General features: G+C 43.8%; 1 protein-coding gene across 1 annotated transcript; it reads right to left on the bottom strand.

Moving 5' to 3' along the window:
- TES (testin LIM domain protein) lies at positions 1 to 26,126 on the bottom strand. Its single transcript, XM_033162348.1, has 7 exons — positions 25,836 to 26,126; positions 15,243 to 15,328; positions 9,548 to 9,800; positions 7,719 to 8,054; positions 4,669 to 4,884; positions 3,409 to 3,567; positions 1 to 311 (listed from the first exon to the last, which is right to left on the bottom strand). Exons 1-7 carry the CDS (start codon positions 25,860 to 25,862, stop codon positions 120 to 122), a joined length of 1,269 nt encoding a protein of 422 aa, XP_033018239.1. The 5' UTR covers positions 25,863 to 26,126; the 3' UTR covers positions 1 to 119.
- Between the last annotated feature and the right edge of the window lie 1,421 nt (positions 26,127 to 27,547).

Here is a 27,547-nt window from a genome sequence, read left to right as displayed (position 1 = left end):
TTCTTTGGAATTTGCCATTTAATACGTTCAATTTTGTTTTGAAAAACGCCCCAATACAGTAGAAATGCAGAGGGTTCTGAAGTAAAGCGAAACTTGGCTTGATCCGGGTTCTCTTCCCATTAGGACATCATCTTTTTCTTACATTCCACCGAGCAGAAAACCATTCCTTCTACCGGCATGAACTTCTGGCCAATGAGACACTTGCTGCAACAGGAGCACAGAAAACACTCTGTGGTGGCATGCCAGTTGAAATTGTTGTAACTCACACGTTGAACTTCGGGGTCGATAGCGTTGTGGCAACCCTGGCAGACCTAGCGAGGAGACAAGAGGAATGAAAAATGCATTTGTTTCCTGTTCTATACGACAACGAAACCCAGCATATTCAACACAGATGTTGTTATGGCTTCAGCTCAGCGTTTGGTATTCGCCAGGCGCATTTTGCACCTGGCTATTGCCCACTTGCGACCAAGTGAAGATGCCTGGGCGCCAGGATGGTGCCTGATGTTACCACCACCTGGTGGTGCATGCCTGGGGATCCTTCAACCTTGACTGTTTTCACAGACTAGCAACACATCCTGTAGAATCCTACCAGTTATATTTTATCTGCGCAATCAGAATGATTTTCAGGAACCAAAAAGTCGCATGGAAGAATATGACCTTTGAGCCGTCTTGCCCCAAAACGACAACTAGGGATTCTGTAGTCATTTGGTGCCTAGCTTATATATCCGAGTTTCTAACACTGCTTCAGTTGTAACATAATTTATCACGATGGCAACATTAGTCAGCACCCTTGGTTTCTCCTTTGTGCCTTGAAATTGCATGTGGAATGTAGAAAAGGTAAAGGCTGAGGACTGGATTTTCCCTCATAGAAAGGGATCCTCTGCAGGCAGAAGAGGCAAGGCCTACTGTTTGCCCATTCTGTGGATTTGTCCTGTGCTTCCTTGTGGCAAGAGCCGCTATACTGAATGCCTCCACTTGGTGGCGATATTGTGCAAACTGCGAACACCACACTGTGGACTGGTGAACCATCCTGTCTATTCTACAGATGAGGAGCCGTGAGATACAAATTGCTGCAATGCTAAAATAAGCACCCTGAAAATTCACAGGGATGGGTGCCTCGTTGAAGGATCATGAAAGCAGAGAGAAAATATTGGTAGCAAGTCTACATACTGAGTTGAACCACCTATTCATCGAATCAGAGTTGGAAGGGACCACGAGGGTCATCTAGTCCAATCCTCTGCAATGCAGGAACATTTTGCCCACCTTGGGTCTCAAACCCAGGCCCCTGAGATTAAGGGTCTTATGCTCTACCAACTGAGCCATCTCATCTCTGCTTACAGGTAACATATATACTGGGTTAGTCATGCTCAGATCTGACCCACTGAAAGCAATGGACTTAAATAACAAGTCCAATAAATTTCAGTGGGACTGTTTTGAGTATTACTTCATTGGATATCCCCCACCAAGTCTCAACAACCCTGCTCTTCCTTTCCAAGCAGTTGTTAATCAGCATGGAATGATTGTGCCCAAAAGAGCTGCCATCTCTCTGGCATGCTAGTTTTATACACGGAAGACTTTGTGCTTCTTGTGTGTTTGTATGGAGTGTTATTCAGTTATGCAAACTCCCCTCTGCAGTGGCACACTCACTGCTTCATCTACTGTGAGAACAAGGCCACCTCTTTTGCGACTTCTTAAATTCTGCACTTCTCTTTTAATGTGAGTCAGTGTGTGTAATGCATCAGCAAAGTTCTTGGGGGCGGGGGGAAGAAATAGATGCCCTGAAGAAACACAAAGAAGTGTTTTCCAGTCAGTTCGTTTCAGATAATGGCCAGAACAAGAGGGGAGACAGAGTGTCCTGATGAATCACTGCTCTATCAGTGGGAAAGCTGAATTTAAGAACTACAGATTAAAAAGCACACACAAAAAGCTAAGCGAAACTTACAGACAGAAGACACTCATTAAGAGAAGGAAAAACCAAACAGGAACAATAATATAAATAAAGAAATAAAGCTACAAAAAAGCAGCATTGTAAGTAGAACAAAGGAAACCCAGGAACCCGAATGAGGAAGTAATTAACTTTGGACTAACTGGTGCAGATGCTAAACAATGTTTTAAAAACATTTCATTCTTTGACTCCGCATTTTAAAGAATAATATTTATAAGACTGCACACTGAGATACTCCCCTGGTGGTCGTGCCGAGTGGAGTTCACAAGAAATACGGCTGTCCAAGATTTTGGACAATGCAGTGAAACTCACAAAAACTTCAGTCTAGATGATAGCAGGAGAGTTGTTGTTCTACGAAAGCATTAGACAAGGACAGTTGCCCCAGGAGTTTTATACCCAAGGTACATTAGGTCTATTCAAATGAAATTATATCCCAGCCCCCTGTTGTTTTCTGTCTGCATTTATTCAGGCGCCAGAGCAAAGTTCGACATGCAGATCTCTAGTACAGTTAGAACACTGGAAGTCAAGAATGATTCCTTTGAAATCATTTCACCACTCCACAAGCAGGGTGAGCAGGTGCAATAAAATATGAACATCATGCTCTCCCACTGGCCTAAACTAGCAATAGCACTTCTGCATTCTGCAGAAATTGCAAGTGATGGAGGGGGACACCTGGAAGCTCATAAAAAGAGCCATTAAAAAACCCACATCTCATGGGAATGATCTGGGAAGGAGACACAGTGGCCAGGTCAACTTTGGTCAAGCAAAGGGACGGTTTACACAAACTGCCCAAAGTGGTCAAGGATGATGCATGAAATCTTTACTTAAACTTGGTTGCTCTTCAGCATACAGGATGATGGCAAGAGGATAGGGCACCTTCATATAAACTTCCCTTCCTTACTAGCGTAATCTCAGTTTTCCCCCCTACTCTGGAACAAAATGGGAGTTAGCTGTGTGTCACCAGCACATTCCTGCTATTACCAGTCTTTTTGCCTAAGCTGGCCATTCCAAAGAGTTTGCGTGTAGATGCTGAACAAAACATGTGATAAGAGAAGTGGACCTTGCTGGTGCTTACAGGAAACACTATCAAAGACAAAACATTGGGTGGTATTAAACCAAGTTCGACTCAAGTGTATACATCAATAAACCAACATCCTTAAACATTGACATTAATGAACATTCCTATATTGCAGCGGGTCTTGGCTAGATGACCCTCAAAGTGTCTTCTAACTCTACAGTTCGATGACTATGTTAGGTCTATTAATTTCATTAAGTCTACTCCGATTAAAACTTAGCTGACAACCACCAGGTTGGGGTGAGGCATGGATAAGCCAGTAGTTTTTTGTTATGGATAACAGTGTTTTAAGAAACCACTGTTCTAGGCAGGATATGGGAAAGCACATCTGGGCACATAACTGTACATAGTAGTTACGCATCACAGGCAAATCGCGATTCTCTCTTACCACGGCATGATTCTTCACATAGCACGGTTTGCAGACAGGCTTTTCGTTTACCATGACGTAGATCTCCCCAGCCAAGACACAGTCACAGTCAAAGCAGCAGAAGTGTTTCAGATGCCAGCTTTGACCTTCTGCCTGGGTGTACTCATTGCTGAATATAAGCTGAAGGGATACAAAGAAGGGAGGTACACATTCAATACAACCACCCTGGTATTTTGTTCTAGAACGCCTTACAATGCTAAGGAAAGACACATTTTCGGCCATATGAAATAGCTCCACCGAGCATTTCAGCTTGTTGCATTCACCGTTCTGTTCCCTGACGTTTTCACCAGGGCCTCTTGGAGATCTCTGTCAAAAGCAGCGAATGCAAAAAGCAGAGATTTGACTCTCCCAGAGAAAAAAGAAATGGCTTGCGGGCTTCCGATGGGTATTCTGTGAGAACAGGATGATGGACCAGATGGGCCTCTGGCCTGATGCAGCAGAGATATTACGTCCCTTTGAATGCCTTCCAAGTATTGAGAAAATGAGGGTAATGTACAAACAGTGCAAATGGGACACAAAGAAAGAGGCTCCAGGGGTTGTGGCAAACCCTCGACAGGAGGACCCACAAGCTGAGCTACAGGTAAAAGGAGTTATAGCCAGGGCTCCTGCACACCTCAAAAGGAGAAGCCAGCATTAGAAGCTGCCAAATTTATTTACCCCCTCAGATTAAAAACCAGAGCAGGAAAAGAATGGATGACTTTCCCATCCTCTCTGCTTTGGGTTATGGAGTCATGTCCCTGATATATACTTTTTAGGGCCAGGTGCTGCCTCTCACTATCACGCCCTGCTTGTTACTGAAATCCTAATGCTGGGCTAAATGGACAGCAATGGAAGAAGCTGCGTTGTACAGAATCAGGCCATTGGCCTATCTAGTATAGTCTATAGCAGTGTTTCTCAAACTTGGGTTGTTGGACCACAACTCCCATTATCCCTAGCTAGCAGCGCCAGTGGTCACAGATGATGGGAGGTGTAGTCCAACAAGAGCTGGGGACCAAAGTTTCAGAAACGCTGGTCTACAGTGGCCTTCCAGGATTTCAGGCAGGGATTTCCCCCAGCTCTTCCTGGAGATGATGGGAATCCAACCTGGGACTTCCCGTGTGGAAAGCAGATGCTCTGTCGCTGAGCTACGGCCCTTTCCCCTTGGTCTGCTCAAAAGGCAGCAAATCTTTACAGGCAGGTCTTTTCTCCATGGATGCGGAGCAGAAGGGGGACCTTGCTTACCTCATCGCAGCCAGCACAACGGGGCTTCTCGCTGTCACAGTAGTGTCGGCCACAGTACAGTTTCCCATTCTTCCAGAAGTAGATCATATCCACAAGGAGCTCGCTGCAGGTGCAGCAGACAAAACAAGCCGGATGCCAGAGTTTGTCGTAGCCGGCCCGCTCGGCGTAGACAGCCGGGTCCCCTTCCTTCATGCTCAGTTTGCACCGGAAGCAGTACTGCGAGGAAGCCAAGGGATTTTAAAGTTTATGTATAGGGCTTATCCAGACTTCCGCTTACCCCATTGCACCAGAAGTGCTTTAGTCATGCTGGTCACATGATCTAGAAAGCTGTCTGCGGAAAATGCCGTCTCCCTTGGCCTGAAAGTGGAGATGAGCGCAGCACCCCATAGTCAATTTTGACTGGACTTAACCATCCAGGGGTCCTTTACCTTTTACCTTTACCTACCTCCCGGGACGCAGGTGGCGCTGTGGGTTAAACCACAGAGCCTAGGGCCTAGGTCGGCGGTTTGAATCCCCGCGAAGGGGTGAGCTCCCATTGCTTGGTCCCAGCTCCTGCCCATCTAGCAGTTCAAAAGCACTTTGAAGTGCAAGTGGATAAATAGGTACCGCTCTAGCGGGAAGGTAAACAGCATTTCCGTGTGCTGTTCTGGTTTGCCAGAAGCGGCTTAGTCATGCTGGCCACATGACCCGGAAGCTGTACGCCAGCTCCCTCGGCCAATAAAGCGAGATGAGTGCCGCAACCCCAGAGTCGTCCGCGACTGGACCTAATGGTCAGGGGTCCCTTTACCTTTTACCCCCTGGAAAACCCAATCTTGACTGCTAAATCAGAGCAAATGTAATTCAGATTTCTGCAGATTGATGTTTGCTCCAACTCAGTGCTAAAAAATGGGTTTTCCCAGGGAAAGCAGTAAAGGCAAACAGAAAACTACTCAGATCCATCAGACAAGCCTTCAGTTTATCTACACACAGCCTTTCCATAGCATAAACAGTGCCCAAGGCAGATCACAAATAAACCACATTGGCTTATTAATATATAACATTTTTTTGGGGGGGGGGGGAAGACGACCCAAATTGCACAACACAGTTCATGTCTTCACATCGATTTCACACCATTGTGAAATCATCTTTGCATTTGACACATCGGTACATTCAAACAAGGTAAAACGGTGCAATGAAATAATGTAGGCTTAATATATGACAAGGAAAGTGCTAAATGAAAACCAACTGCCCCCAAAATAAATACCGGTATGTAAATATAAGGTTAGATATACTAGTGCTGGCCTTTCAGGACTCCCAAAGACCACAGCAGCCTGGCTTAAATACAGCCCAGAAGGGGTGGAGTCTTCTCAGCAGTCTGGCTGATACAGCCAGCTCCTTCTAACTTAGTCTTATAAGTAATAAGTGGATCAATGCTGTTTATATGGCTTAATACTTTCTGCCAACAGTAAGTGAAGCCATGAGATGTCTGCCTTTGTATTTATTAGTTTGATTTCAAACAGAGGCCTTTCCTCATTAAATTTAGTTGGGGTGCCATCTCCACCCCACCCACCCCCGGCTTCCACTTAGGAGTCCTTCCCTCTTCATCTCAGGAGTTTTCGTTTTCTGTACGGTTCCTCAGTTTTCACCTTGAAAAGAAATGAAACCCACAACACACTGCTTCTTCCAAGAACTAATGGCTCTCGTTTAAATATAGCAAGACTTGCCAGCCATCCCAAGAGACAAAAATATTGATCTTCGTGCAAGTACTAAATATAGCATTTTATATCTCGGTAGAAGCTGCAGGACCGTCATGTAGATGGTGGAGCAGACTTGCTCCCCATTGCTCCAGGTTGAAGGAGAAAACTAACGGGTGGAAATTAGGCAGCCTTTGCCTAAGTATTAAGAAGAAACTTCCCAATGAGAAGAGCTGTTCAACAGAGAACCTAGCTGGTTCAGGAAATAGCGGCCCCTTCATCACAGGAGAAATTTAAGTAAATGTTGGACATTGCAGGGGGTTGGACTAGAGGACCCTTGGGTGTCCCTTCCAACTCTACGATTCCATCTTTTCTGGGATGCTGTGCCTGCATGATTCCTGCACTGAGACGTGGGGCAGAGCAGATCAGGGTGGCTTGTTGTGGTCCAAGGGATGAACTCTTCCTTGACCAATCCTCTGAGGGTCACATGCCCATGTTGGCTGTGGCCCAAAGTAGGCATGGTCACTACCCAGCCAGATGGGCAGGGTATAAATAATAAAATTATTATTATTTTTGCACTCTCTTCAATGCACACAGGCACATGCACAGTGCTCAGGTCAGCTGAGAGGTGTGTGCATGCATTACCACTCACTCCCCAGTCGCACCATGACCAACAGGGGGATGATCTTAACCCCCATCAAGGCATTGGGCAGACAGGTTTAAACTGGCTTGCCTACCCTGTGCCGAGTTCCATTTTTCTTTCTTTTCGGAGCCACTGCCAAAATCATCTGGGGCGAGGAAAAACTGCTGGGTGGAGGGGAATCATGCTTCTGAGCTGCAGTTAGCCACCCCTGGCCTAGATGGTGTCAGAGGTCTGTCCCAACTAGGGGATGCTATGCTTCTAAGTCGGTGGAGCACGGGACTCTTAATCCCAGGGTCTTGGGTTCGAGCCCCACGTTGGGCAAAAGATTCCTGCATTGCAGGGGGTTGGACTAGATGACCCTTGTAGTCCCTTTCCAACTCTACAAATTTTATGATTTCCATGTTTCCTTTTCCCAAGAGTTACCTCCAAGGCCCAGAACGGGTCACATTTTAGAACATACTGTGTTTTCCTTAGTGGAGGACCCAGAGGCATTTTCCTTCTGCCCCTGTTGCTCTTAGCTTGCAAAACAAGCAGGCTGAAACAGTCAATAGTTTTAAAAAACTAAAATACTTAATAAATAAACCCTGTGCAAAGGACGCGGCAGCGTGAAATACCAGGCTAAAAGAATACAAAACCTCATTGTTTTGCTACCCTTTATCGACAGTTCTGCTCCCGTTTGCAGCACACAAGACACACACAGACAGGAAGACAAATATACATATATGCCCACTTACATATTGGGATGCCTTCTGACCAGCCAGTTTGTCTTCCATGGCTCCTACGGTGGCCGAGGTGCCCCTCTCCCCATTAGTCGGGACATCCTTCCCGGCAGCTTTGCCTTCCACTTCGCTCGGCAGCTTGACATCTCCCACCCCGAGCGCCTCGTTCTTGTATTTCTTCACAAACTGCTCCATCTGCTTCACCTCATTAGGACTCAGCTCGTGGCATCTGGACGGATCCTGGTCGTGTGCGGGCAGCTGCTTGGCCAACTGCTTCTTTCTGTACTGAGCACCTTCCGAGCCAGCCACGGGTTGCTTTTCCTTGGGAAGCATCTGCATATAGTGTCTTGCCTAAAGAGTCCGGAGGGATTGCAAGAATTAGTTTATCAGGTGCCCTTGGGATTCCTGCTTTTATAAACGGGGAGGGCGGCAGCGGGGAGGAAAGCAACCAAGGGGAGATTAACAGGGCTCAGCAGAAGCTGTTACTCTTCGGCGCGAACAGATACCAAGAAGTGGACAGCGAAACTGAAGGGACGTAACTGTGGGACTGAGAGTCAGAAGCTCACTGCAGGCTCACTGTAAAGGCTCGTGCTTTACAACAACAACAAAAACCCAGCCATTTACTCCGCTGCAGTAGCAGCTTGAACAATGTTTAGCTAACACTGAATCTTCTCAGATACTGACATTGCAAGAGCTCTCAGGCTGCTAATTGCAATCTTTCTCACAGAGGAAAACCAGCATGTGAGGGTTGGAACTGAGATCGAAGGCTTTTTAGCTTGTTTAAATAACAGAAAATGAAATAAAGTACTGCAAGATATACATGAAAAACTGAAGAAAAACTATTTCTGCACACTGAAGTCACCCCCCCTTGAAAATCTCGAAAACCCTCTTATGATTACAAAGCTGCACACACATCTCCAGCCTTCTGCTTTAGATCAGCCAGCAAGACACTACATAAACTTGACTCAAGATTGAAACATGCAAGGGGTTGGGCTGGGTGGGGAATCCCAACAAGGCTATCCAGCTATCGCATCTAGATGAGCCATTAATAAACCAAGGGCAGCTTTTCGCTCGGATCCCAGCTCTGAATTCGTTCTGACCATATACAGTAACAGAAATGTGCAAGCTTGAGTGCTTTTCTTCAGCTTTTAAACAATGACATAAATTGTGCAGGTTTCTCCAACGCTATGTCCTGTTTCTGGAAGTATTCTTGAAAGGGCTCGTCTGGGAAGTCATAAATCGTCCTAAGTGGTGGTGAACATCTCTAATGCAATGCTTTATCCTAGCCATTAACACGACCTCTTTCCTCCACCTCAACCTTCTTGCTTCCACAATCATCCCATTTCCATTGTGTGACTATTTTATAGCAATCAGAGACTTGCAAGGGGAGTTGACCACCAGACCCAACTTCATGTTCACATGTCTTACAGCAGGGAAGGAGAACCAGGGGCGCTGGGCTACATTTCCCATCTTGGACCACTGGCGATGCTATCGAAGGCTGATGGGAACTGGAGGGGTACCAGGGTTACTGAGATAATAATTCCATTTATATTTTCCTGTTGTTTCACATCAAAATATGGCCCCAATCCTGGGTGTTCTATACACTCCAATCCACCCCTCCTTCAGTTTAAAGCAGGATTTCCCAAACTTGGGTCTCCAGCTGTTTTTTTGGACTATAATTCCCATCATCCCTGATCACTGGTCCTGCCAACTAGGGATGATGGGAGCTGTAGTAAAAACAAACAAACCAACATTTGGAGACCCAAGTTTGGGAAACCCTGGTGAAAATGATACCTCCTTCTGGTTTTCATAAAAGCTTCCAAGACTGTATCATGACAGCTCACCAGGGTTTGATTCTGAACGGGAGGTGCCCATTCGTAAGTCACAGTATTGATGGACACGTTCTTCTTGGCAGCTACTGGATTAGTCAGTATCATAACATTGCGCTTGTACATAGGGATCCCATCCGATTTCAGCTTTGCAATGAGGGTTGTATATTTTGTATCCTCAAAGAGCTTCCCCACTTTGCGGTCGTCCTCGTTACTAGTGGGAACATCGTGCTCCTCCTGCCCACACTTGCAGTTTCGACATATTTTCCTAGCGATTCAAGAGAAAAGCACTGATTAGGACATGTTCATATAAGTAAACAGAAACTGTGTGATAGCCTGCTTTAGATATCATTCAGGAGGGCATGACCACAATTCTGTGAAAATGTAGGCTCCAGGAGAGGAAACCACAGCTGCTTTGCTCCTCTAGGCAAATGTTGAGCTGTAAACAAAGAACCGACCTTGGTTGCAGTTCACAACTATCTGGAGCGAGACAAACCACAAGCCCAGGTTCTGATGATGTGCTAAGCCAAACCATGGCTTAGCTCACAGAAGCAGCAACACTAGTGAGGAGGAGCAGAAGGGCTGCAATCGCTTCTCTTGGCTGAGTGCTACGTGCAAACTGGGTCACTGTCTGTGATTAGAAGTAATTGCCTCAACTGTCCCTTCCCTGCTGAAAATGGAGCTTAGTGAAGTCCCATGATGAATACGACAGATTCCTTTGCTTTTTCATTTCTTAGGAAATAGCCCTTTTCTCTGTGGGAGAGAAGAGCATTCTGGGAAGGTGGGCAGCAGCGTCAATATTACTCTGGTAACACTGATGTGAACAAGCAGCTCAGCAGTGTGTTGTCTTTGGTTTCCATGAATAACATTTTCCTCTTCCCTCCTTAGTATAAATAATCTGGGAGCAAAAGGGGCAGATTAATATCCTATATCAGTAGGAGTTCTATAGTTTTAAGACTATGGACTGAATGCTCTTATGCTGCTGCCACTTATAGAATAGTATGCACTACTTCACTTACTTACATATTTGGGAAGCTAACCCTGCTGTGTTTGGGGCCCTGGACTTCTGCCCTGAAGATCTATCCTGATGGCCTCAACACCTTTCTTTCCTCTGACTCCCTCAAGGCGATGCATGTGGGTCTCTCTTCACCCAATTTAGCCTCTCAACCACTCAGAGACACAGAGAGGCTGACTGGGCCATGGCCACCCAGTTTACTTTGTGGCCAAGTGGCAATTCTACCCTGGGTTTCCCTGGTTCTAGTCCAGCACTCTAACCACGACATCTCTCTGGCTCTTACTAGTGTAATTACAGACAATATTGAGCTGGATAGACCAGTGGTCTGCTGCTTCAATACAAGATGGACAGATCACGTGGGAAGTTTATTCCTCTGAGAGAAATCTGCACAGTTGCACAACCAAGGGCCTAGAAACCAAGCTTTATGAGGAATGGCTGAGGGAGTTGGGTATGTTTAGCCTGGTAAAGAGGAGACTAAGAGGAGATATGATAGCCGTGTTCAAATATATAAAGGGTTGTCACACGGAAGATGGAAGAAACTTGCTTTCTCCTGCTTCAGAGGGTCTGAACCAATTGCTTCATGTTACTGCAGAATATGATCCGGAACCTTGCATTAGATGTGCCAAGGTCACATGCAACAAGAGACTATCATATCCATAGTTTTTACATAGTGGCAATATGAATTTTCCGGCAGGTATGTCAAGAATGCTCCAGTGTAACAGATTTCCACTCACAGCTGGCTTTATATCCTCACAGATGTTACACTCCCATCTAGTGGAAAAGAACATAATTGTACTGCAGACCCTAAAGGCATATTTGTTTTGCAGAAAGCTTTTCAGAGACGTTCGTGCACATATATTCACTGGGTCATGTATCTATGGGGGGGGGGAGTCTAGGTTGGGTCATTCTGAAATTCTTGACAAACTACCTTCACACTTAAGAGAACCTAACAGAGTTATGAAAATGATATACAGATGGTATTTGACACCAGTGAAGTTAGCTAAGATATATCATGTTACAAGTAATATGTGTTGGAAATGCAAAACTGTGGAAGGTACCTTTTATCATATGTGGTGGACATGCCCAAAGGTTAAGGCTTTCTGGGAGAAGATTTATAATGAACTTAAGAAGGTAATGAAAATTACTTTTAGTAAGAAACCAGAGGCCTGCCTTTTGAGCATGACCAATCATGAGATATCCAGTCAGGATAGAGTGTTCTTTATGTATGCCACAACAGCTGCTAGAATTTTACTTGCAAGAAACTGGAAAGGTGAAGAGATCCCGACAGTGGAAGAATGGCAGATGAAGCTAATGGACTTTATGGAACTTGCCGAACTGACCGCGAGACTCCGAGACCAGAGGGAGGAGAAGGTGCAACAGGATTGGAAGAAATTTAAGGACTATTTGAAAAATCGTGAAAAGTTACGATATTTGAAGCAGAACTGGCTTGTTTAATTGGCTTTAGCTAGTTGATGTTAGATGAAAATAGTATACAAGAAGTAATGTTATGAATGGTTTAAAATATTTAGAAATGCTTAAGAATATGTTGTTTAAGTAATGAATTATATATGATTAGTTAGTATTTTAAAGATTATTAAGAATAGTGGTGAATGTTAAGAAAATAGTTACAAAGTTACCACAGTATATTAATATTGAACGCAGTTGAGGGAACGGGGGAAGTCCCCCAAAGAAGATAGAAACTAGAGTTAAACAATGATTTTTTTAATGTTCCAGTCTAGGTATATATAAGCTTTCTTTTGTTGTTTTTTATGTTATTTTAATATGTTTGATGTGTTTTTATTATTATTATTATTTGTCAATTGTTTTTGTTTTATCTGTTTGATATGTTTGTTGTTTAATATAGAAAATAAAAATCTTATTAAAAAAAAGAGAACCTAACAGAGATCTTCTTTTAAAAATATACCATGTATAAATACATATACATAGAATCATAGAATTGTAGAGTTGGAAGGGACTCTAGCTCAGTCTCTGCAATGCAGGAATCCTGGCCCCAGCCATCCCTGGGTGGACTTGAACCACCAACCTTCTGGCCACAGTTTATCTTGAAATGGGAAAGGTGGCAGATTCAGCAGAGCTCAACCTGGGACTACCCAGCTATTGATGCACACCAGTTGCCATCATCACAATTCCGAGCCAATGGCTTTATTAATCTGAATTGGGAGTCTTGTGTTTATTTAGTCTGCTGGAATAATGCTGATGTTGATTCATGTATTATAAAAAATATGTACCTTCAGTGGTGGATTTATGATCTGTGGGGCCCTTTGTGCAGCCCTTTTGGGGCCCCACCCATTCGTTTACCTTAATAAATGCGACTGTCTCAAAATTGGAGAAAATGATAATTATGTTTCTGCCTTTGCTCTGTGCTCCCTTGGGAACACTTCTTGCTGTTGCCCAAACAGGGGGAAAAGGTGAGAACAGTAATGGTTAATCTGAAATGGGTGCCCCCCCCCAAAAAACAACCTTGGGAACAATCAGGAAAAAGGTGATGATGATCTCTCAGGTTGTCGCCACAATCATCTCATTGCTTATATACCCAGTTGATCACTGCACTCTGCAGGTGAAGGCCTCATGCAGGTACCATCTTATCAAGAGGAACATCCACACAATATACAAATCGGGCCTTTAGCGCTCTGACACCTACCCTTAGGGAACTCCCTCCCTGTCAATATTCGACAGGCCCCGTCTCTGTTCTCTTTTTGTCACCTACTGAAGACTTTCTTCTTCCAACATGCCTTCCTCTAGTTCAGGCTTTTTCCGCAGCCTGCACTGTACCAGAATTGTTTTAAAAAATTTTTACTGCTTTGTCGGTTGTTGTTTGCTACCCTGTGTTTCTTGCGGGAGGAAGGGCAGAATATAAATTTAATATGCCAATAATACCTCTGCCACGGGGTCCCCCTGCTCAACAACTTTGGGAAAAGGTGACAGTAACAACAGCGGTGGTAATCAGTGCCATTTTTCTAGAAAAAGAAGTGCTGGAACTCGCCATGAATGCCTCCCTGGTTCTCTTGTAATGACAATGGCGCCTGCCAGAGAGGTGGAACTGGTGGTAACAGTGATGATGCCCTAACCCACAAAAAGGTTCATCTAGCGTTATGTTATTTAGAAAGGAATTTATTTCATTTCCTTTTTTATTCTCCCTCACCTCTTATCCTTAATGGTAATAAAGCTTACAATACAGCTTACAAGCTGTAATTAACTGGAAGATGGGGTTCATAGGTAACATCTCAGATATCACAAGGAATTGGCTGCCTGTATAGAAGATGGTTCTTACACACACACACTTTGAGAGCCAGTGTGGTGTAGTGGTTAAAAGCGGTGGACTTGTAATCTGGTGAACAGGGTTAGATTCCCTGCTCCTCCACATGCAGCTGCTGGGTGACCTTGGGCTAGTCACACTTCTTTGAAGTCTCTCAGCCCCACTCACCTCACAGAGTGTTCGTTGTGGGGGAGGAAGGGAAAGGAGAATGTGAGCCGCTTTGAGACTCCTGAAGGGGAGTGATAAAGCAGGATATCAAATCCAAACTCTTCTTCTTCTTCTTCTTCTTCTTCTTCTTCTTCTTCTTTGGAAAGGGAGACAAGGTAGCCCAGCAGTGGTCAGCATGCAGAAAGTCCCAGACTGTTCAATCCATGGCATGCAGTATCAACACATTTGGCTCCTCGGCTAAATTCTATAGCAACACCAAGCACCGGTAGCATTACCTCACTGTACAGTCAAAACTGTACTCTCACTGGGAGCAAGCCTCACAAAAGTCAGCTGACTTCTAAGTAAGCCACTGTACACAGCATTAAATTGCCTCAAGGCTGGCCCAAGACATTTTGGCATCTGAGGCAGACCTCAAAATGGCACCCTCCCTTCCCACCAGGGAGGAAGGGGGTCAGGGAAGATCCACATCAGGAACAAGGGTGGGCGAGGGAAAGCAAGGAAGATCGTCAATGGGATTAGCCGCCCTGGTGGACCCTGCCGCCTGGGGCGGTCTCAACTCTCCTCATGGGCGAACTGGCCCTGGCTTGCCTGAACCCACATTTTATTTATATGTTCATAAGAATCTAAGAGCTCTACTGCAGGGGTAAGCAAACTTTTTCAGCAGGGGGCCGGTCCACTGTCCCGCAGACCTTGTGGTGGGCCGGATTATATTTTGAAAAAAATAATAATGAAGGAATTTCTATGCTCCACAAATAACCCAGAGATGCATTTTAAATAAAAGGACACACTCTACTCATGTAAAAACACACTGATTCCCGGACCATCTGCAGGCCAGATTTAGAAGGCGATTGGGCTGGATCCAGCCCCCAGGCCTTAGATTGTCTACCCATGATCTACTGCATGGGACCAAAGGTCCACCTAGCCAAGTATTCTATTCTCATAGTAGATGTGTGCACAATAGCAGTGAATAGTATGGTGTCTTTTTCATATCCTTGAAAATGCTAGCATAACTCACGCTTGCTGTTCTAATCAGAATCAATGCCGGCAAGAGTCGTAGCTTCTGAGTTGAACTTTCACATGGACTTCACAATTCCTCCATGCGTTAATTTTCCCCAGTTTTGTCCATATGGGTGGTGTAGTTAAGTTTATGTCTGAACGAGTCAGTTTGTGGCTGAATGAGGCCTGTGTTGTGCAGATACGCTTATCTGCAATAGAAATGTTTCGGTAAATCAGGAAACCTCTCCTCTTACCTCCAGAAATGTAGCTCAAATCCTTCACATTTGTCTTTGCACTTCAAGCAAGGGGCTCCAGATCCTTCTTCATGTCCTAAGCCCATCTAGAAAATGAAAAAGAACAGTTTTCTTTAAAAAAAAATTATTTCCCAAGGCACACAGCATTATTTTTAATACTGTGGAACGCCCTCCCACCAGATGTCAAAGAAAAAAACAACCACCAGACCTTTAGAAGACATCTGAAGGCAGCCCTGTTTAGGGAGGCTTTTAATGTTTAATAGATTATTGCATTTTAATGTTCTGTTGGAAGCAGCCCAGAGTGGCTGGGGAAACCCAGCCAGATGGGCGGGGTATAAATAAATTATTATTATTATTATTATTATTATTATTATGCTTCAACTGGCAAACTTCCAAAAATCTATCTAAGATATAGACAGGGGGAGATCTCAACTTTCAACAAGATAATTCACTTGAAGCTACACCACGGAAGCTTCACACCTTTCTTCCTAGCCATGTAATTTCTGAATAATAGCTGGCCCTTTAATGCATTTGGCTTTGTGATAGCAGTAGTGATTTCAGGACACTGAAATAAGAAACATATGATTGGACCAGGGCTGGGTAATGTATCGATATATTGTCCAAAACCGGTTTGAAGTCCATATTGTGGTATCATTGTCATAGTTCTTGACCTGGCAATATATTGCAAATCACAATGTGGCATAAACTGTGAAGCCAGCCAATGTCTCTACATAGCTTCATCCTTATTTCAGACCTTGTGATATATCAGTATATTGCGATGTATATTGTGATACATCACAAAGTTGAAAATCAGGGCTATTCTTATTTCAGACATTGAGATATATCAGTATATCACACTGTTTAGCTGGCAATATATCACCAAGTTCAAAACCAGATACCACCCAACCGTACCACTCACTTCTACATAGTTCCATTCTTATTTCAGACATTGTGATATATCGGTATATCACAATGTTTAGCTGGTGATATATTGTGATGTTGAAAACCAGATATCCCCCAGCCCTACTGAATCAGCTACCCCCTCCAGCAGTTTAGCAAGCCACTATGTAACACCTCCTGCCTCTGTTGAACAGTTTGCCTGGGCCACCTGCCACCAGTGGTGCTTGCTTGCTTGCCTGCCAGACATTTGTCCTGCTGGAGTTGATGTGGCCACCTACTGGCTACTAGGCGACAGCCTGGTGTGACAACAGCCTTACGTTTCTATCAATATAGAAAGAAAAGACCACATGAAACTTATGTTCTGCAAGAGTGCTTCAGCAAGCAGATTTGTCGAGCAGAAAAGAAATTTTCATGAAAATGAGTACTAATGGGCTGTAAGCCTGTGGTTGGCTACTTATGAGGGGACACAGGCTTTTGCCCCTGCGTAAGTAAAAGCAGCAAGCTTCAAGGTGAAAGGGTTTCAGACATAATATTCATAATTATCATTACCACTTACCCAAAAGTGTGTGTTGCAATTGCTAAATAATGCTTTACACCTGTGTGGAATTCTGACTGAACACCAAGCTCGCCTTTCAATACTCAAAAGTATAAGAAATTTGCCTGCATGCTTTTTTCCCCTTTCTTCTTTTTTAAAGAGGATGGAATCAATTTATCCATAAATGGAATCATGGAAGAAAGTAAGACACATAGGTCATTTGAAATGTAGCCAAGAAGAGGTTTCTGGATGTCAGTTGCTAAAAATTCTTTTTAAAAAAACATCTGGCATTTCAAATACGCCCAGTTTGATTTCAAGGCAGTCTGCGAACGAAAAGCATTACAAGTCTACTGATTGAAGTCATCTGCTTCCCAATGCCTTCACGACTAAAATATTACTTCAGAGCAAAGTGTTATAAATGGTTGCAGGCCAGCCTCATGTTTGAAAAAGAAATCTTGCTTTAATCAGCTTGGAATGTTTCTGGGGACTCAAAAGCTGGCTCTTTTATATTAAAGAGCACTGACCAAACCTCAGCTTCCTGGCTGCTGCCACTCAAATGTCTAGGGAAACAGAAGTGCTGAATATCATCTCTCTCTCTCTCTCTCTCTCTCTCTCTCTCTCTCTCAATAAATAAATAAATAAATAAGAAGATGAAGACCTGCACCATCAAATAATGTATTCATATGTTGCATATTCTTATTGGAGACTAAGGTTTGCAGGGAAAATTACTGGGTGGGGAGGGACAAATTCTGAGAGGAATTGTCACCTGTCACCTAATATAATGGTGGCCAACAAACAGAATGCAGCCACAAAGACAGTGTCACATGTCCTGCTGCAAGAGGATGTGGTGGCATCATATGCTGGCATCCTCGTGTGGCTACACAGTGCTACAGAGAAGCAATGCAAACCAGGTGTGCTTCTAGACTCTAAGAGACACAACATCAGGAATATATGAGCAGGTGCCCACAATTCCTCTCGCCCCTGGCAAATGCCCCTGGCCTGAGGAGGACTGCCAGCAGACTCCAATCCAGTGTTATATCTTGAACACCCACGGGTAGTGGTAAAGAGAAACCAATGCAAAGATACACAACCACGCAGCTCACACAGATGCCTTCAGATACAAGCAAGTGGATATTCTTTGTTCTTTTGGCCCGACACCAAGATCCAGCACCGAGGGCCTTCTGGCAGTTCTCTCACTGCGAGGAGCAAAGCTACAGAGAACCAGGCAGAGGGCCTTCTCGGTAGTGGCACCTACTCAGTGGAACGTCCTCCCATCAAATATCAAGGAGACAAGTAGCTATACAATCTTTAGAAGACATCTACAGGGAAGCTTTTTAGTGTGTGATGTTTTATTATGTTTTTATATGTGCTGGAAGCCACCCAGAGCAGCTGGAGCAACCCAGTCATCTGGTACTACTATCTTAGTTGACTACGAGTGAAGATGACTACAACTAGTAATAATAATGGGGAAATATACACAAAGAAGCTCCCCTTTTCAATGCCCTGCCAAATGCACAAATATTGGAAGGGAGTGGAGCTGACGTGATGTGAGGGGACACAGCAGCTACGGGCCCTCTCTATGAGCGGAGTGGAACTGACCTTCTGAAGATAACATGTATATTCTAACACTTAAGCGGCTGTCAGAACCAGCAGCTATTATGCGCAGTTGATTTTCGTGCAGGTGAGCCTCAGTGTGATTGTGGCCTTAACCAAACCCTTTCTAACATTTATCCATAACAAGACCATATGCACTACCATACACGTACTGGCAACATGGATTGGCTGAGGGAGACAGGGAACAGCGAGAAGCCTCAAATTCAGCAGGGAACTTCTTTTACTTAGGCTTCACTTTTTCAGCATTCTTCCATACAGATGATACATTAAAGAAGAACGCTGTCAGGCATCTTAAGCCCGGTACCTCTGGTCCATGTTTTGTGAGTGCACACGAATCCTGCCCTGGTGGGGCTTCCCATCGACTTTATTCGTGGAAATAGGTCTGCATAAGTGACAGGGATGCATGCAAATATTTGTTTCAGGCAAAGAAGCTGTTCCTCGTGTTTGAATGCCATGTGCACCTCAGGCCTTGTGCACCACACTGGAAATGAGTGGGAGCTATGAATTGGGAAAACTCTGGTTCAAACCTGCGCTCGGCACTGGGAAAGCCTTGGGCAAACCACCACTTCTCAGCTTCATCTATAAAATGGGGATAACCATATTAGCTTGTTTTACAGGGCTGTTCTAGGGGCTACCGAGGGAATGTATATAAAGCCTCGATAGGTGTATTAAAATCATATATTGCAATGAAACACAGCACCAATGCAAGAGGTTAGAAATGTTTCTAATGGACAGAAGGCGATTATTAAGGCCTAGTTGGTATTAAAACATGTTCTTTAATTTTATTGCTTTACATTTTGATTGTGTCACTTTATGATTCCTGCCCCCCCCCTGCCACCCCACAGAAAGCTGCCCAGGCCATCTTTGAGAGTATTCCCACACATATAAGGGAATTCTGATCTATCTTGCTAACTAGCAATTTTGACAATTATAAAATATAGAATTAATTTCGCTGGTGCAAAATTACCCAAATGGCTGAGAATGTTGTCTTGATACACACACACACACACACACACCAGGACTTTTTCCCATTTTCAATTTGTGTGCTTAACTGGGAAGATTTATTGAAATGGTGACTGGATGTTGATTTTCACTCTGAACTGGTTTCCAAGGCAGCCGCCGCAAAACAACAAGGATCAAGAAATGCCCTGCAAGAAATGCCAAGTGGCACTTTGCAGTAAACAAACGGAGCAGAAACTTTTACTTCTGCATATAAAGTGCTGCTTGCAATGCAGGATTATTATTTTTTAGCAAGTTGTCTCTTTGCCTACCTTCATTTTCATTTTTCAGGCACATCCCAGAGTTTACCTACTCTCAACCCCACCCCAACCCTTTTTAAAAAGGCAGACACATACCATTCTTATTTAAAGAGTAGCTGTCTGAATGGGAACGTCCCCCCTTATTTTCCAAAAGGACGCAAATTTCTATGCTTCAGTGCCAGCCTCTCCTTTCCTGGGGCAAACTATGTGATCACAGCATGCAAATGGGACCGCGAGGCAGTGACCTACTGACACGTTTTTATGGAGTTCACCAATGTCGCAGACAGGGCAGAGCGGATTCTAACTTGGAACAAAGGTTTAACTAACAGGGGCTCAATAAAGCACCAACTGTAATAGCTCTCAGCATCTCCATGGTGAAGTTAATGGGAAACACAGACACTGGGGGAAATCACAACCTCCGTCAAACACATAGCATTATCCTCAAGAGATTCCTGCATTGCAGGGGGCTGGAGTAGATGACCCTGAGGGTCCCTTCCAACTCTGCAATTCTACGATTCTATCTATAAAAATAGATAAAATCAGGTAGCTGTTGTGTATGTGGGAGAGATTAGCCTAATGTTAAAGGCATCCCTAGCACATGAATGAATTAGGCATTAAGATTGTATTTTGTTTAAGGTATTTGATAAGATGTGATTTTTTTTAAATATTTGAAATTGGAATCAGAAGGAATATAGGCTACAGTATTACAAAGCTAAGTTAAGAGAGGATAAAAGAAGTTGAGATGTGGAATTTGATGTGTTGTTTGATAAGAATAAGATTTAAGATATGTTGATTATAATTGTAAGATTAAGATTAGGTGTAAGAAAGAAGATTTTACAAGGTTACAAAGTTACTAAAGAAGATTAGAAATGAACGCAGAAGAGAGGACGTGAGGAAGTCCCAAATTTAGGATTATAAAAAGGATAAGGATGGATAAATAAGTGTTTTGTTTGTGTGTATTTTGTTTTGTAGTTTTTGTGTGTTTGTATTTGTATTTTGTGTATGTTTACTATCAATATCCAATAAATTCTTATTAAAAAAATAATAAGATTGTATTTTGCAATTCCCCAAACTCTAACCTCGGACATGAAATCTCGCACAGATGCCAATGGTATCATCTTACCTCCCTACCTCATCCCATTTTACCACATACCCAAAATAAATATCTTGCCATTTCTCTCTGCTGTGTTATTCGTCTACAGATGAAATAAAGACAACCCAAGAGGCCCTTAGTATGCCAAGAGCTCTTTTCTAGCCTTTCTGCTTCTGGTTAACTTTTCAATGTAAGCATGGAGACCTTCAAGGAAATTTGGCTGCAATCCTATACCTGCTTACCTTGAAATAGGCCTCACTGAACTCATTGAGACTTCTGAGTAGGCATGTGTAGGATTGCACTGTTGGAAAGTTGCTTTTCTGGGATACAGAAGGCCTACGAATCCTCAAATCAAAGGGGGATAATGTGTGCTGCCAGATGTTGTTAGACTTCAGCGCTTATCAACCTGTCCAATGGTTAGGGATAATGGGAGTTAACAGCCCAACAATATCCGAAGGGTACCACACTGGCTACCCCTGTTCTTAATGTTTCCATTTGCATCTTGAGTTTTGTGCAGGTATTCCACAGGAAAGGCACCTTACAGGAATACATTGGAATAACTTTTAAAAAATAAATAAAAAAGAGCCAGCAAGGAAATGACCCAACACAAAAACGTATATTTATTCATTTGTATATTCAAGGCAGCTCAGAAAATTCTTAAAAATGTGATTCTAGGAAACGTGAGAAGGGAAATAATAAAGGTTGATTGCCTGTATATCATATAGTTTCTTTACCACTGAATCCTTCTCATTTCCAGCTTGGTGCAATGTCTTCAACAGCTGAAGAGTGACAGGGAATTATGCTCCTAATTTCTCCCCCGCAGCATTACTTTTCTCTTGTTCTTTTTTGTGTGGAACCAGAGAGTAAGTCTTGATAAAAAAAAAATATGAAGCATGCACCACATCTATAAAGAAGTAGCGACCTTTGTCTGCAATGTCATTTTTGAAAATGAACACGCTCTATAAAGCAATTAAGAGCTATAATAATAGAAGTGCATTCTCATTCAGCTCATAGGATGGCTTTGAATTAAGGTAAAGTATGTTCCAGTGAAAAAACCAAGTTATGGAATTTATGAGGAGAGCAAAGCGGTAGCTTTCAAAGATGGGAGAACCAGATGGATGTTTTTCAGATGTACTTTTCCACAGGTCTTCAGATTTCACACAAGATCAGGTAACGAGAAGAAGGTCTCAAGCCTTATATTTATGTTCACCATTGCATCAGGAAGCCTGAAATCACAGAGCATCAAAGCTCTCTGTTGGCCACAGTTAATGGAGTCAGTTTTCACCAGGACAGAACTACCAAAGAGCATCACTGAGATCAAAGGGGATGCACAGTTTTGCCTATTAGGATGTGCTCAGTTGCCAGGACTGGAACGGATTAATCCACCTCACATTAAATTTCTTAAAATTTAGGAAGTGGGTTGGTTCCAACTAGTGGCAGGGACAACGTTTATGAAGAAGAGTTTCCTACCAACATATTATATGTTCTCTTCTATTCTTCTGGCCTCCAGATTACAGCGATACTTATACAACTACCACATAGCTTATGCCAACACTGGCGTGTGTTTATCCTTACTACATTTTATATTCCTCTGGAACGGGATCTCTTAAATCTTTCATAAACATTTATTTCCATTTATTCCTAAACAAAGAGGTTGCAGATGGCTGCGTAAGAGAGTAAATATATCATTCACAAATTTCTGTTCATGGCCAAGGGCTGGACACAGTTTCTTGTTCTTCACAACAACAGCTATTCTTGTACAGTGGTACCATGGTTTACGAACTTAATCCGTTCCGGAAGTCCGTTCTTAAACCAAAGCGTTCTTAAACCAAGGTGTGCTTTCCCATAGCAGCGGGGGACTCAATTTACAAATGGAACACACTCAACAGGAAGCGAAACATGTTCTTATTTCAAGGCAAAGTTCACAAACCAAAACACCTACTTCCGGGTTTGCAGCATTCTTAATCCAAATTGTTCATAAACTAAGCTGTTCTTAAACCAAGGTACCACTGCATATTCTATAACACACTCTTGCAGGTAAGATACCCACATGAAAACATTTTCCAGGGTCTCAACAGATTTGTTTAAATGACAGATATGTGGTCTCTTATAATTTTCTGTAATCCCAAAACGTAACTGAAAGAGTCATACTTCCTCTAAGATTGTGTGTGTGTGTGTGTGTGTGTGTGTTAACAAAACCTGGACAACAGATTGACTACTTCAGCCTAATGCTTGCTAATTGTAACATCAAAGAAGCAAGCATACAAAGAAGCAAGCATACATTCATCAACAGACCCAATTTTCCATGTAAAATGTTCTGAAGATATATATGATGATGGAAAGAGCTATGTTGCTAAACTATCACTTTCAGCAAAAGTTTTAAACTGCCCTTAAAAGTTGCCTTTTGGGCAACAATTAAATACATAGTACCTTTATGAAGTGTCACAAGAAGTTTGCATGTAGCACTGGAAGTTGAATGCAACACAAAAAACACCAGCAAGTTTCCCGGAGTTCCTTTCACTTGTGTGACACTGACCAATTATTTGAGACCTCTTTCATATACTAAAGGAGAAGCAGTGACATCTGAAAAACTAATATGGAGCAGATTATATACATTCTTGAAGAAATACACGAGTATAAAGTTGAAGCCATTAACTATACAGTACTCCTTCCCTGATCATGTTTCCAGTGAATATACATTCCTTTTTGTGCAAAATTACCACCATCCTAAGTGAAGTTCTGGCTAACCGGGATATTAAGAAATTTCCCCTTTCTTTCATTTATTGAGATAGCTCACGCAGCTTCAAACTATTTATATTGAAAGTTCAGAAGTTGCGGTCCATATGGAGTTGTACAGGTGTGTGACACAAGAATTGTTGCATTTAGAGCCTGCTAGCTCAAGTTCAAGTCCATGCCATTTGGTATCCCTGGAGAAACAGTCACAACCTGGCCTATTGCTAGTGCTGCCAGAGCACCATCAATCTCAGTCAGCATGACCAATGGTCAGGGATGATGGGAGTTATGGCCCAAAACATCTGAAGTGTGCCAGGCTGGGGAAGGCTGCTCTAGGCCAGCGTAAGGGACATGCAGCCTGGGGCTCAAGCGCTCAGGTTCCCTTCTTTCTTATATTCTCACTCTTCCAAAAGAAATAGCAAAATAAGACTGCGCAAATAGACTATTAGCGTACATCAACAGTGCACACCAGCATCCAATCTGTTCATCACTTTTCACTGGTGTGAGCTACAAAAAGCGAATGAAAGAACTATTTGAGCATGAACCATGCTGTTTCGCTGCCCTGGAGCAATTGTAGGTTCTGGTAGGCTCCCCAGGTCTGGAGCTCGTAAGGTTACGTACTTCAGTGGCAGACATTGGGCTCTCAAATTTCAGCTGCGCCCTGTGCGATGCTGAAATTCGGGCCCTCCACCACTTGTGCCCCATTCTACAGCATTGCTGTGGCGCCGCCTGCAGTGATGCACCCCCCTGTGGTGGAACCGTTTGCGCCACTCTAAAACCGCCTCGTGCTTACTTCGTAGGACTTTGGTATAACTCAACAGTAGGTTGACCTCAGCGTGTAGACCCTTCCTTCTTTCCTCCGATGATCTGTGTGGTTTATCAATAGGCTTTTCAACTTAACAGAGCAAAGAGTGCATATGCGCTCAGGGTGCCTAACAGCTAAGCTGTGCTCTTTTGCAGAGAAAGATTTGCTGCTGATGGGGATCGTGTGAGCACACGTGGGGATCCACTAAGAGCAGGTCAGCGGTGCACCCAAGTGGATTGTGTAGCTGAATGAGAATTAAGTAAATAGAATAAATCAACAATAATAAGAATGTTAAAAAAAGATTTTAAAAAAGCATTAAAATACTTATTGCTTTTAAATAACACAGCAGCACTGGAATGTTCATACGTTCTGGCCCTCTCTAAGGTAGAACCTATCCCAGCAAGAAGTCAGAGGTGAATTCCTGTCATTGATGATTAGAGCAGAAATGTCTCTAATCTTCTACCTTATTTTGGAGCCTATGCATGCCATAAAATTGAATAAAAGCGTGCAGCACAAATTTTGCTCCAGCTTTAGAAAATGCCCACTCAATTAAGACTTGGTTTTTCTATAACACCCTGCCGCCTCCAACAAATCTGAGTAACCAATACGGAATATTTTGTTCCAAACAGCTCAGGTGCTGCAAACATTCAAGTTGCCGTCCTAAACTTACAGAATAAATTAAAAATGGTAAAAGAGGTGAAAACCCTTAGGGAGTTGCACTGCTTTTAATGTGGGTGCATCACAGAATTAGAGAACACTTAAAAGAGATCTGCTTGTCCATACATATTGACCTGTACACACTAACACAGAATCCATCACAGCAAGCACAGATGAACTCCTGCTTGGTAATATTTGGGCATATCTAGAGAACAAAGAATCTGAATTTTGGGAAGGGGAAAAACCACCTGGAAGGACTGGTGGAGTGGTAGATTGTGCTAGGCACAGGAGCCTAATATTTCCTCCATTTTCTGTTGTCATTCAGACTTTACTGTATACTTTTGGTTTTATTTTCGGCACAGCTTTCCCAGATTCGTAGAATCATAGAACTGTAGAGTTGGAGGGGACCTGGGGGTCATCTAGTCCAACCACCTGCAACGCAAGAATCTTTTACCCAACGTGGGGCTCGAACCCGCGGCCCTGAGCCTAAGAGTCTCATGCTCCACTGACTGAATCGAACGCACTTTTACCTACTTACTAGAGGGTACGCCCCATTAAACACACAACGACCTAGCTCTGAGTAAACGTAGGTAGAACTTGCCCTGCCAGGATTGTAGAACCTACCAATAACCACAGTCTCAGCCAAATCCCTCCGGGCCAATGCTTTTAAAAACAAAAACATATATATATATATTCGCATAGTAGCAAAATAATAATAATAATAATAATAATAATAATAATAATAATAATAATATCTGCAGCAGCGTCCTCTCCACTTCAATATTACGAAGGAGGCGCATTCTACTATCCAAGGATGAACTTGAGACGGAGAGGGGTGGGGTGAGGGAAATAGGTTTGGGATCTTACAAACCGAGGAGGAGAACAATAGCAGGCAACAAGCAAGAGTGTCAGGGGCGTTGGCAAGCGCGGACAGGTAACTTTAGCTGCCCTCGCTCCCTCCGCGCCCGCGGTGAAGTTGCGCGCTACTCCCCCTTACCTTCTTGATCTTGCTTTCCAGATCCATGTTGGATCCCCAGCGCGCACACGCGAGATCCGGGGCGAGGGAGACTCTCGGAGAACAAATGCCTTCCTCCCTCCTGCTGTTGCTCCCACCCTGACAGTCGGATGTGGTTAGAAAGGAAATGAGCGCAGGGAGGCTCACTTCGCTCGCTCGCTCGCTCGCCCCGGGCAGCTCCAGCTGCAAGCGAGTGCGCTCAAACTTCCGCTCTCCTGCGGCAGCAGCGAAAGGAACAAAGGAAGCCCGGCAGCCAATGGGCACGCAGCTGCTAGCAGGTCCGAGAGCCAATCGGGACGCCCACCAGCCAAGACCTCCTCGCGGAGCAGGGGCGGCTCTTGCGCGGACGCGCAGCCACCCGGGCGCAACTGTGTCCGGGCCGGCGCGGAGCTGAAGCGGCCACTTCCTTATGCGTGTAAGCGGAACTCTTTGGCTTCGCTGCTGAGGCGTTCAATGAATGAGCTGCCTGATCAGGTCACGGCAAAGGTATTTGCTGACGCAGCCTGCCAAGGGCTTCCAAGCCATAGCTGTCCAGTTTCGGATTTGAAAATAAGGGATCACATGGAGTAACACATGACTGGAAAGGTTTGCAATTCCACAAACATAGGTGTGCACTCACTGCCTCAAAATTAAAAGAAGTGAACAAAAAAAGGCTCACAGCAGCTCGGCAGCACAAATCCCTTCTGCAGGCAGGCACCCTTGCGTAAGAAATGCACTCCGCTCCCCACAGCAGACCCATGCTCCCTCGCCCTCTCGAATTTCCCCTTTGCAAGCTGCATCCATGGATAGAACATTGCACCTAAATATTTCCATTCTGCACAATGCGCAGCATTTGCACGACCCCTTCCTGACAGCACCACACAAAGAGGGATAATTCCCACACACAGCTTGATGGGCACATGTGCAAACCCCCCACCTCCACCCCCATCCCCAATATATATATATCATATCTGCATCAGAGGGAATGGCACATGCCTCTTTGTCAATTTGAGCATAGTTGTGCTCTGTGGGCAACAATATACGGGAACAGAAAGAGATGGGCTTGGCCTGGGCAGGCCGGGTCGTCCTCTTATATACCTTATATACCTGCTGGGATTGACAAGTCATCTGACCCTCACCCTCACCTGAATCTCATAGCTCGTTCTCTTATTTACCTGCTGGGATTGACAAGTCATCTGACCCTCACCCTCACCTGAATCTCATAGCTCTCCGGTAGCTGCCTCTGATCAATTATCATGTAACTCTTGGGGGAAATAATTAGCATCACACATCATGTGCCTGGAAGTTGCCAAACCAATTAACCAACCAGAAGGATTACTGTTAATAACACCAGTTTTCCTATAACTTGATATTGTTGGATAGTTTTGAACAACTGCAAAAGCATTTTTAGTTTGCTTTCTGTTGCCACACTGGAACGTTTCTTTATTAGTGCCACTTTGTTTTGTATGATTCCTTGCAAATGAAGCAAAACAACTTTTCTGCTTGTATATATTGATAATATAATTTTGGTTACTGAGGACAAACAAGATTGTACAAAAACAACACTGGGTGCAGGCCATGCTGTAGTGTAGTGCTTATGCGACTGTGAATAAAAGGTGGCTGGGCTCATTGTCTCAGGGTTTGGCGGGAAGAGGTGACAAAACTGATTTCCAATAAGTGCCCCCCTTTATTTCCATAACAAGTCCTTGAGTCTG

Source organism: Lacerta agilis, chromosome 10 (genome assembly GCF_009819535.1).
Source record: "Lacerta agilis isolate rLacAgi1 chromosome 10, rLacAgi1.pri, whole genome shotgun sequence".
Taxonomy (NCBI): Eukaryota; Metazoa; Chordata; class Lepidosauria; order Squamata; family Lacertidae; genus Lacerta; species Lacerta agilis.
This window is presented reverse-complemented; position numbering and strand designations above follow the sequence as displayed.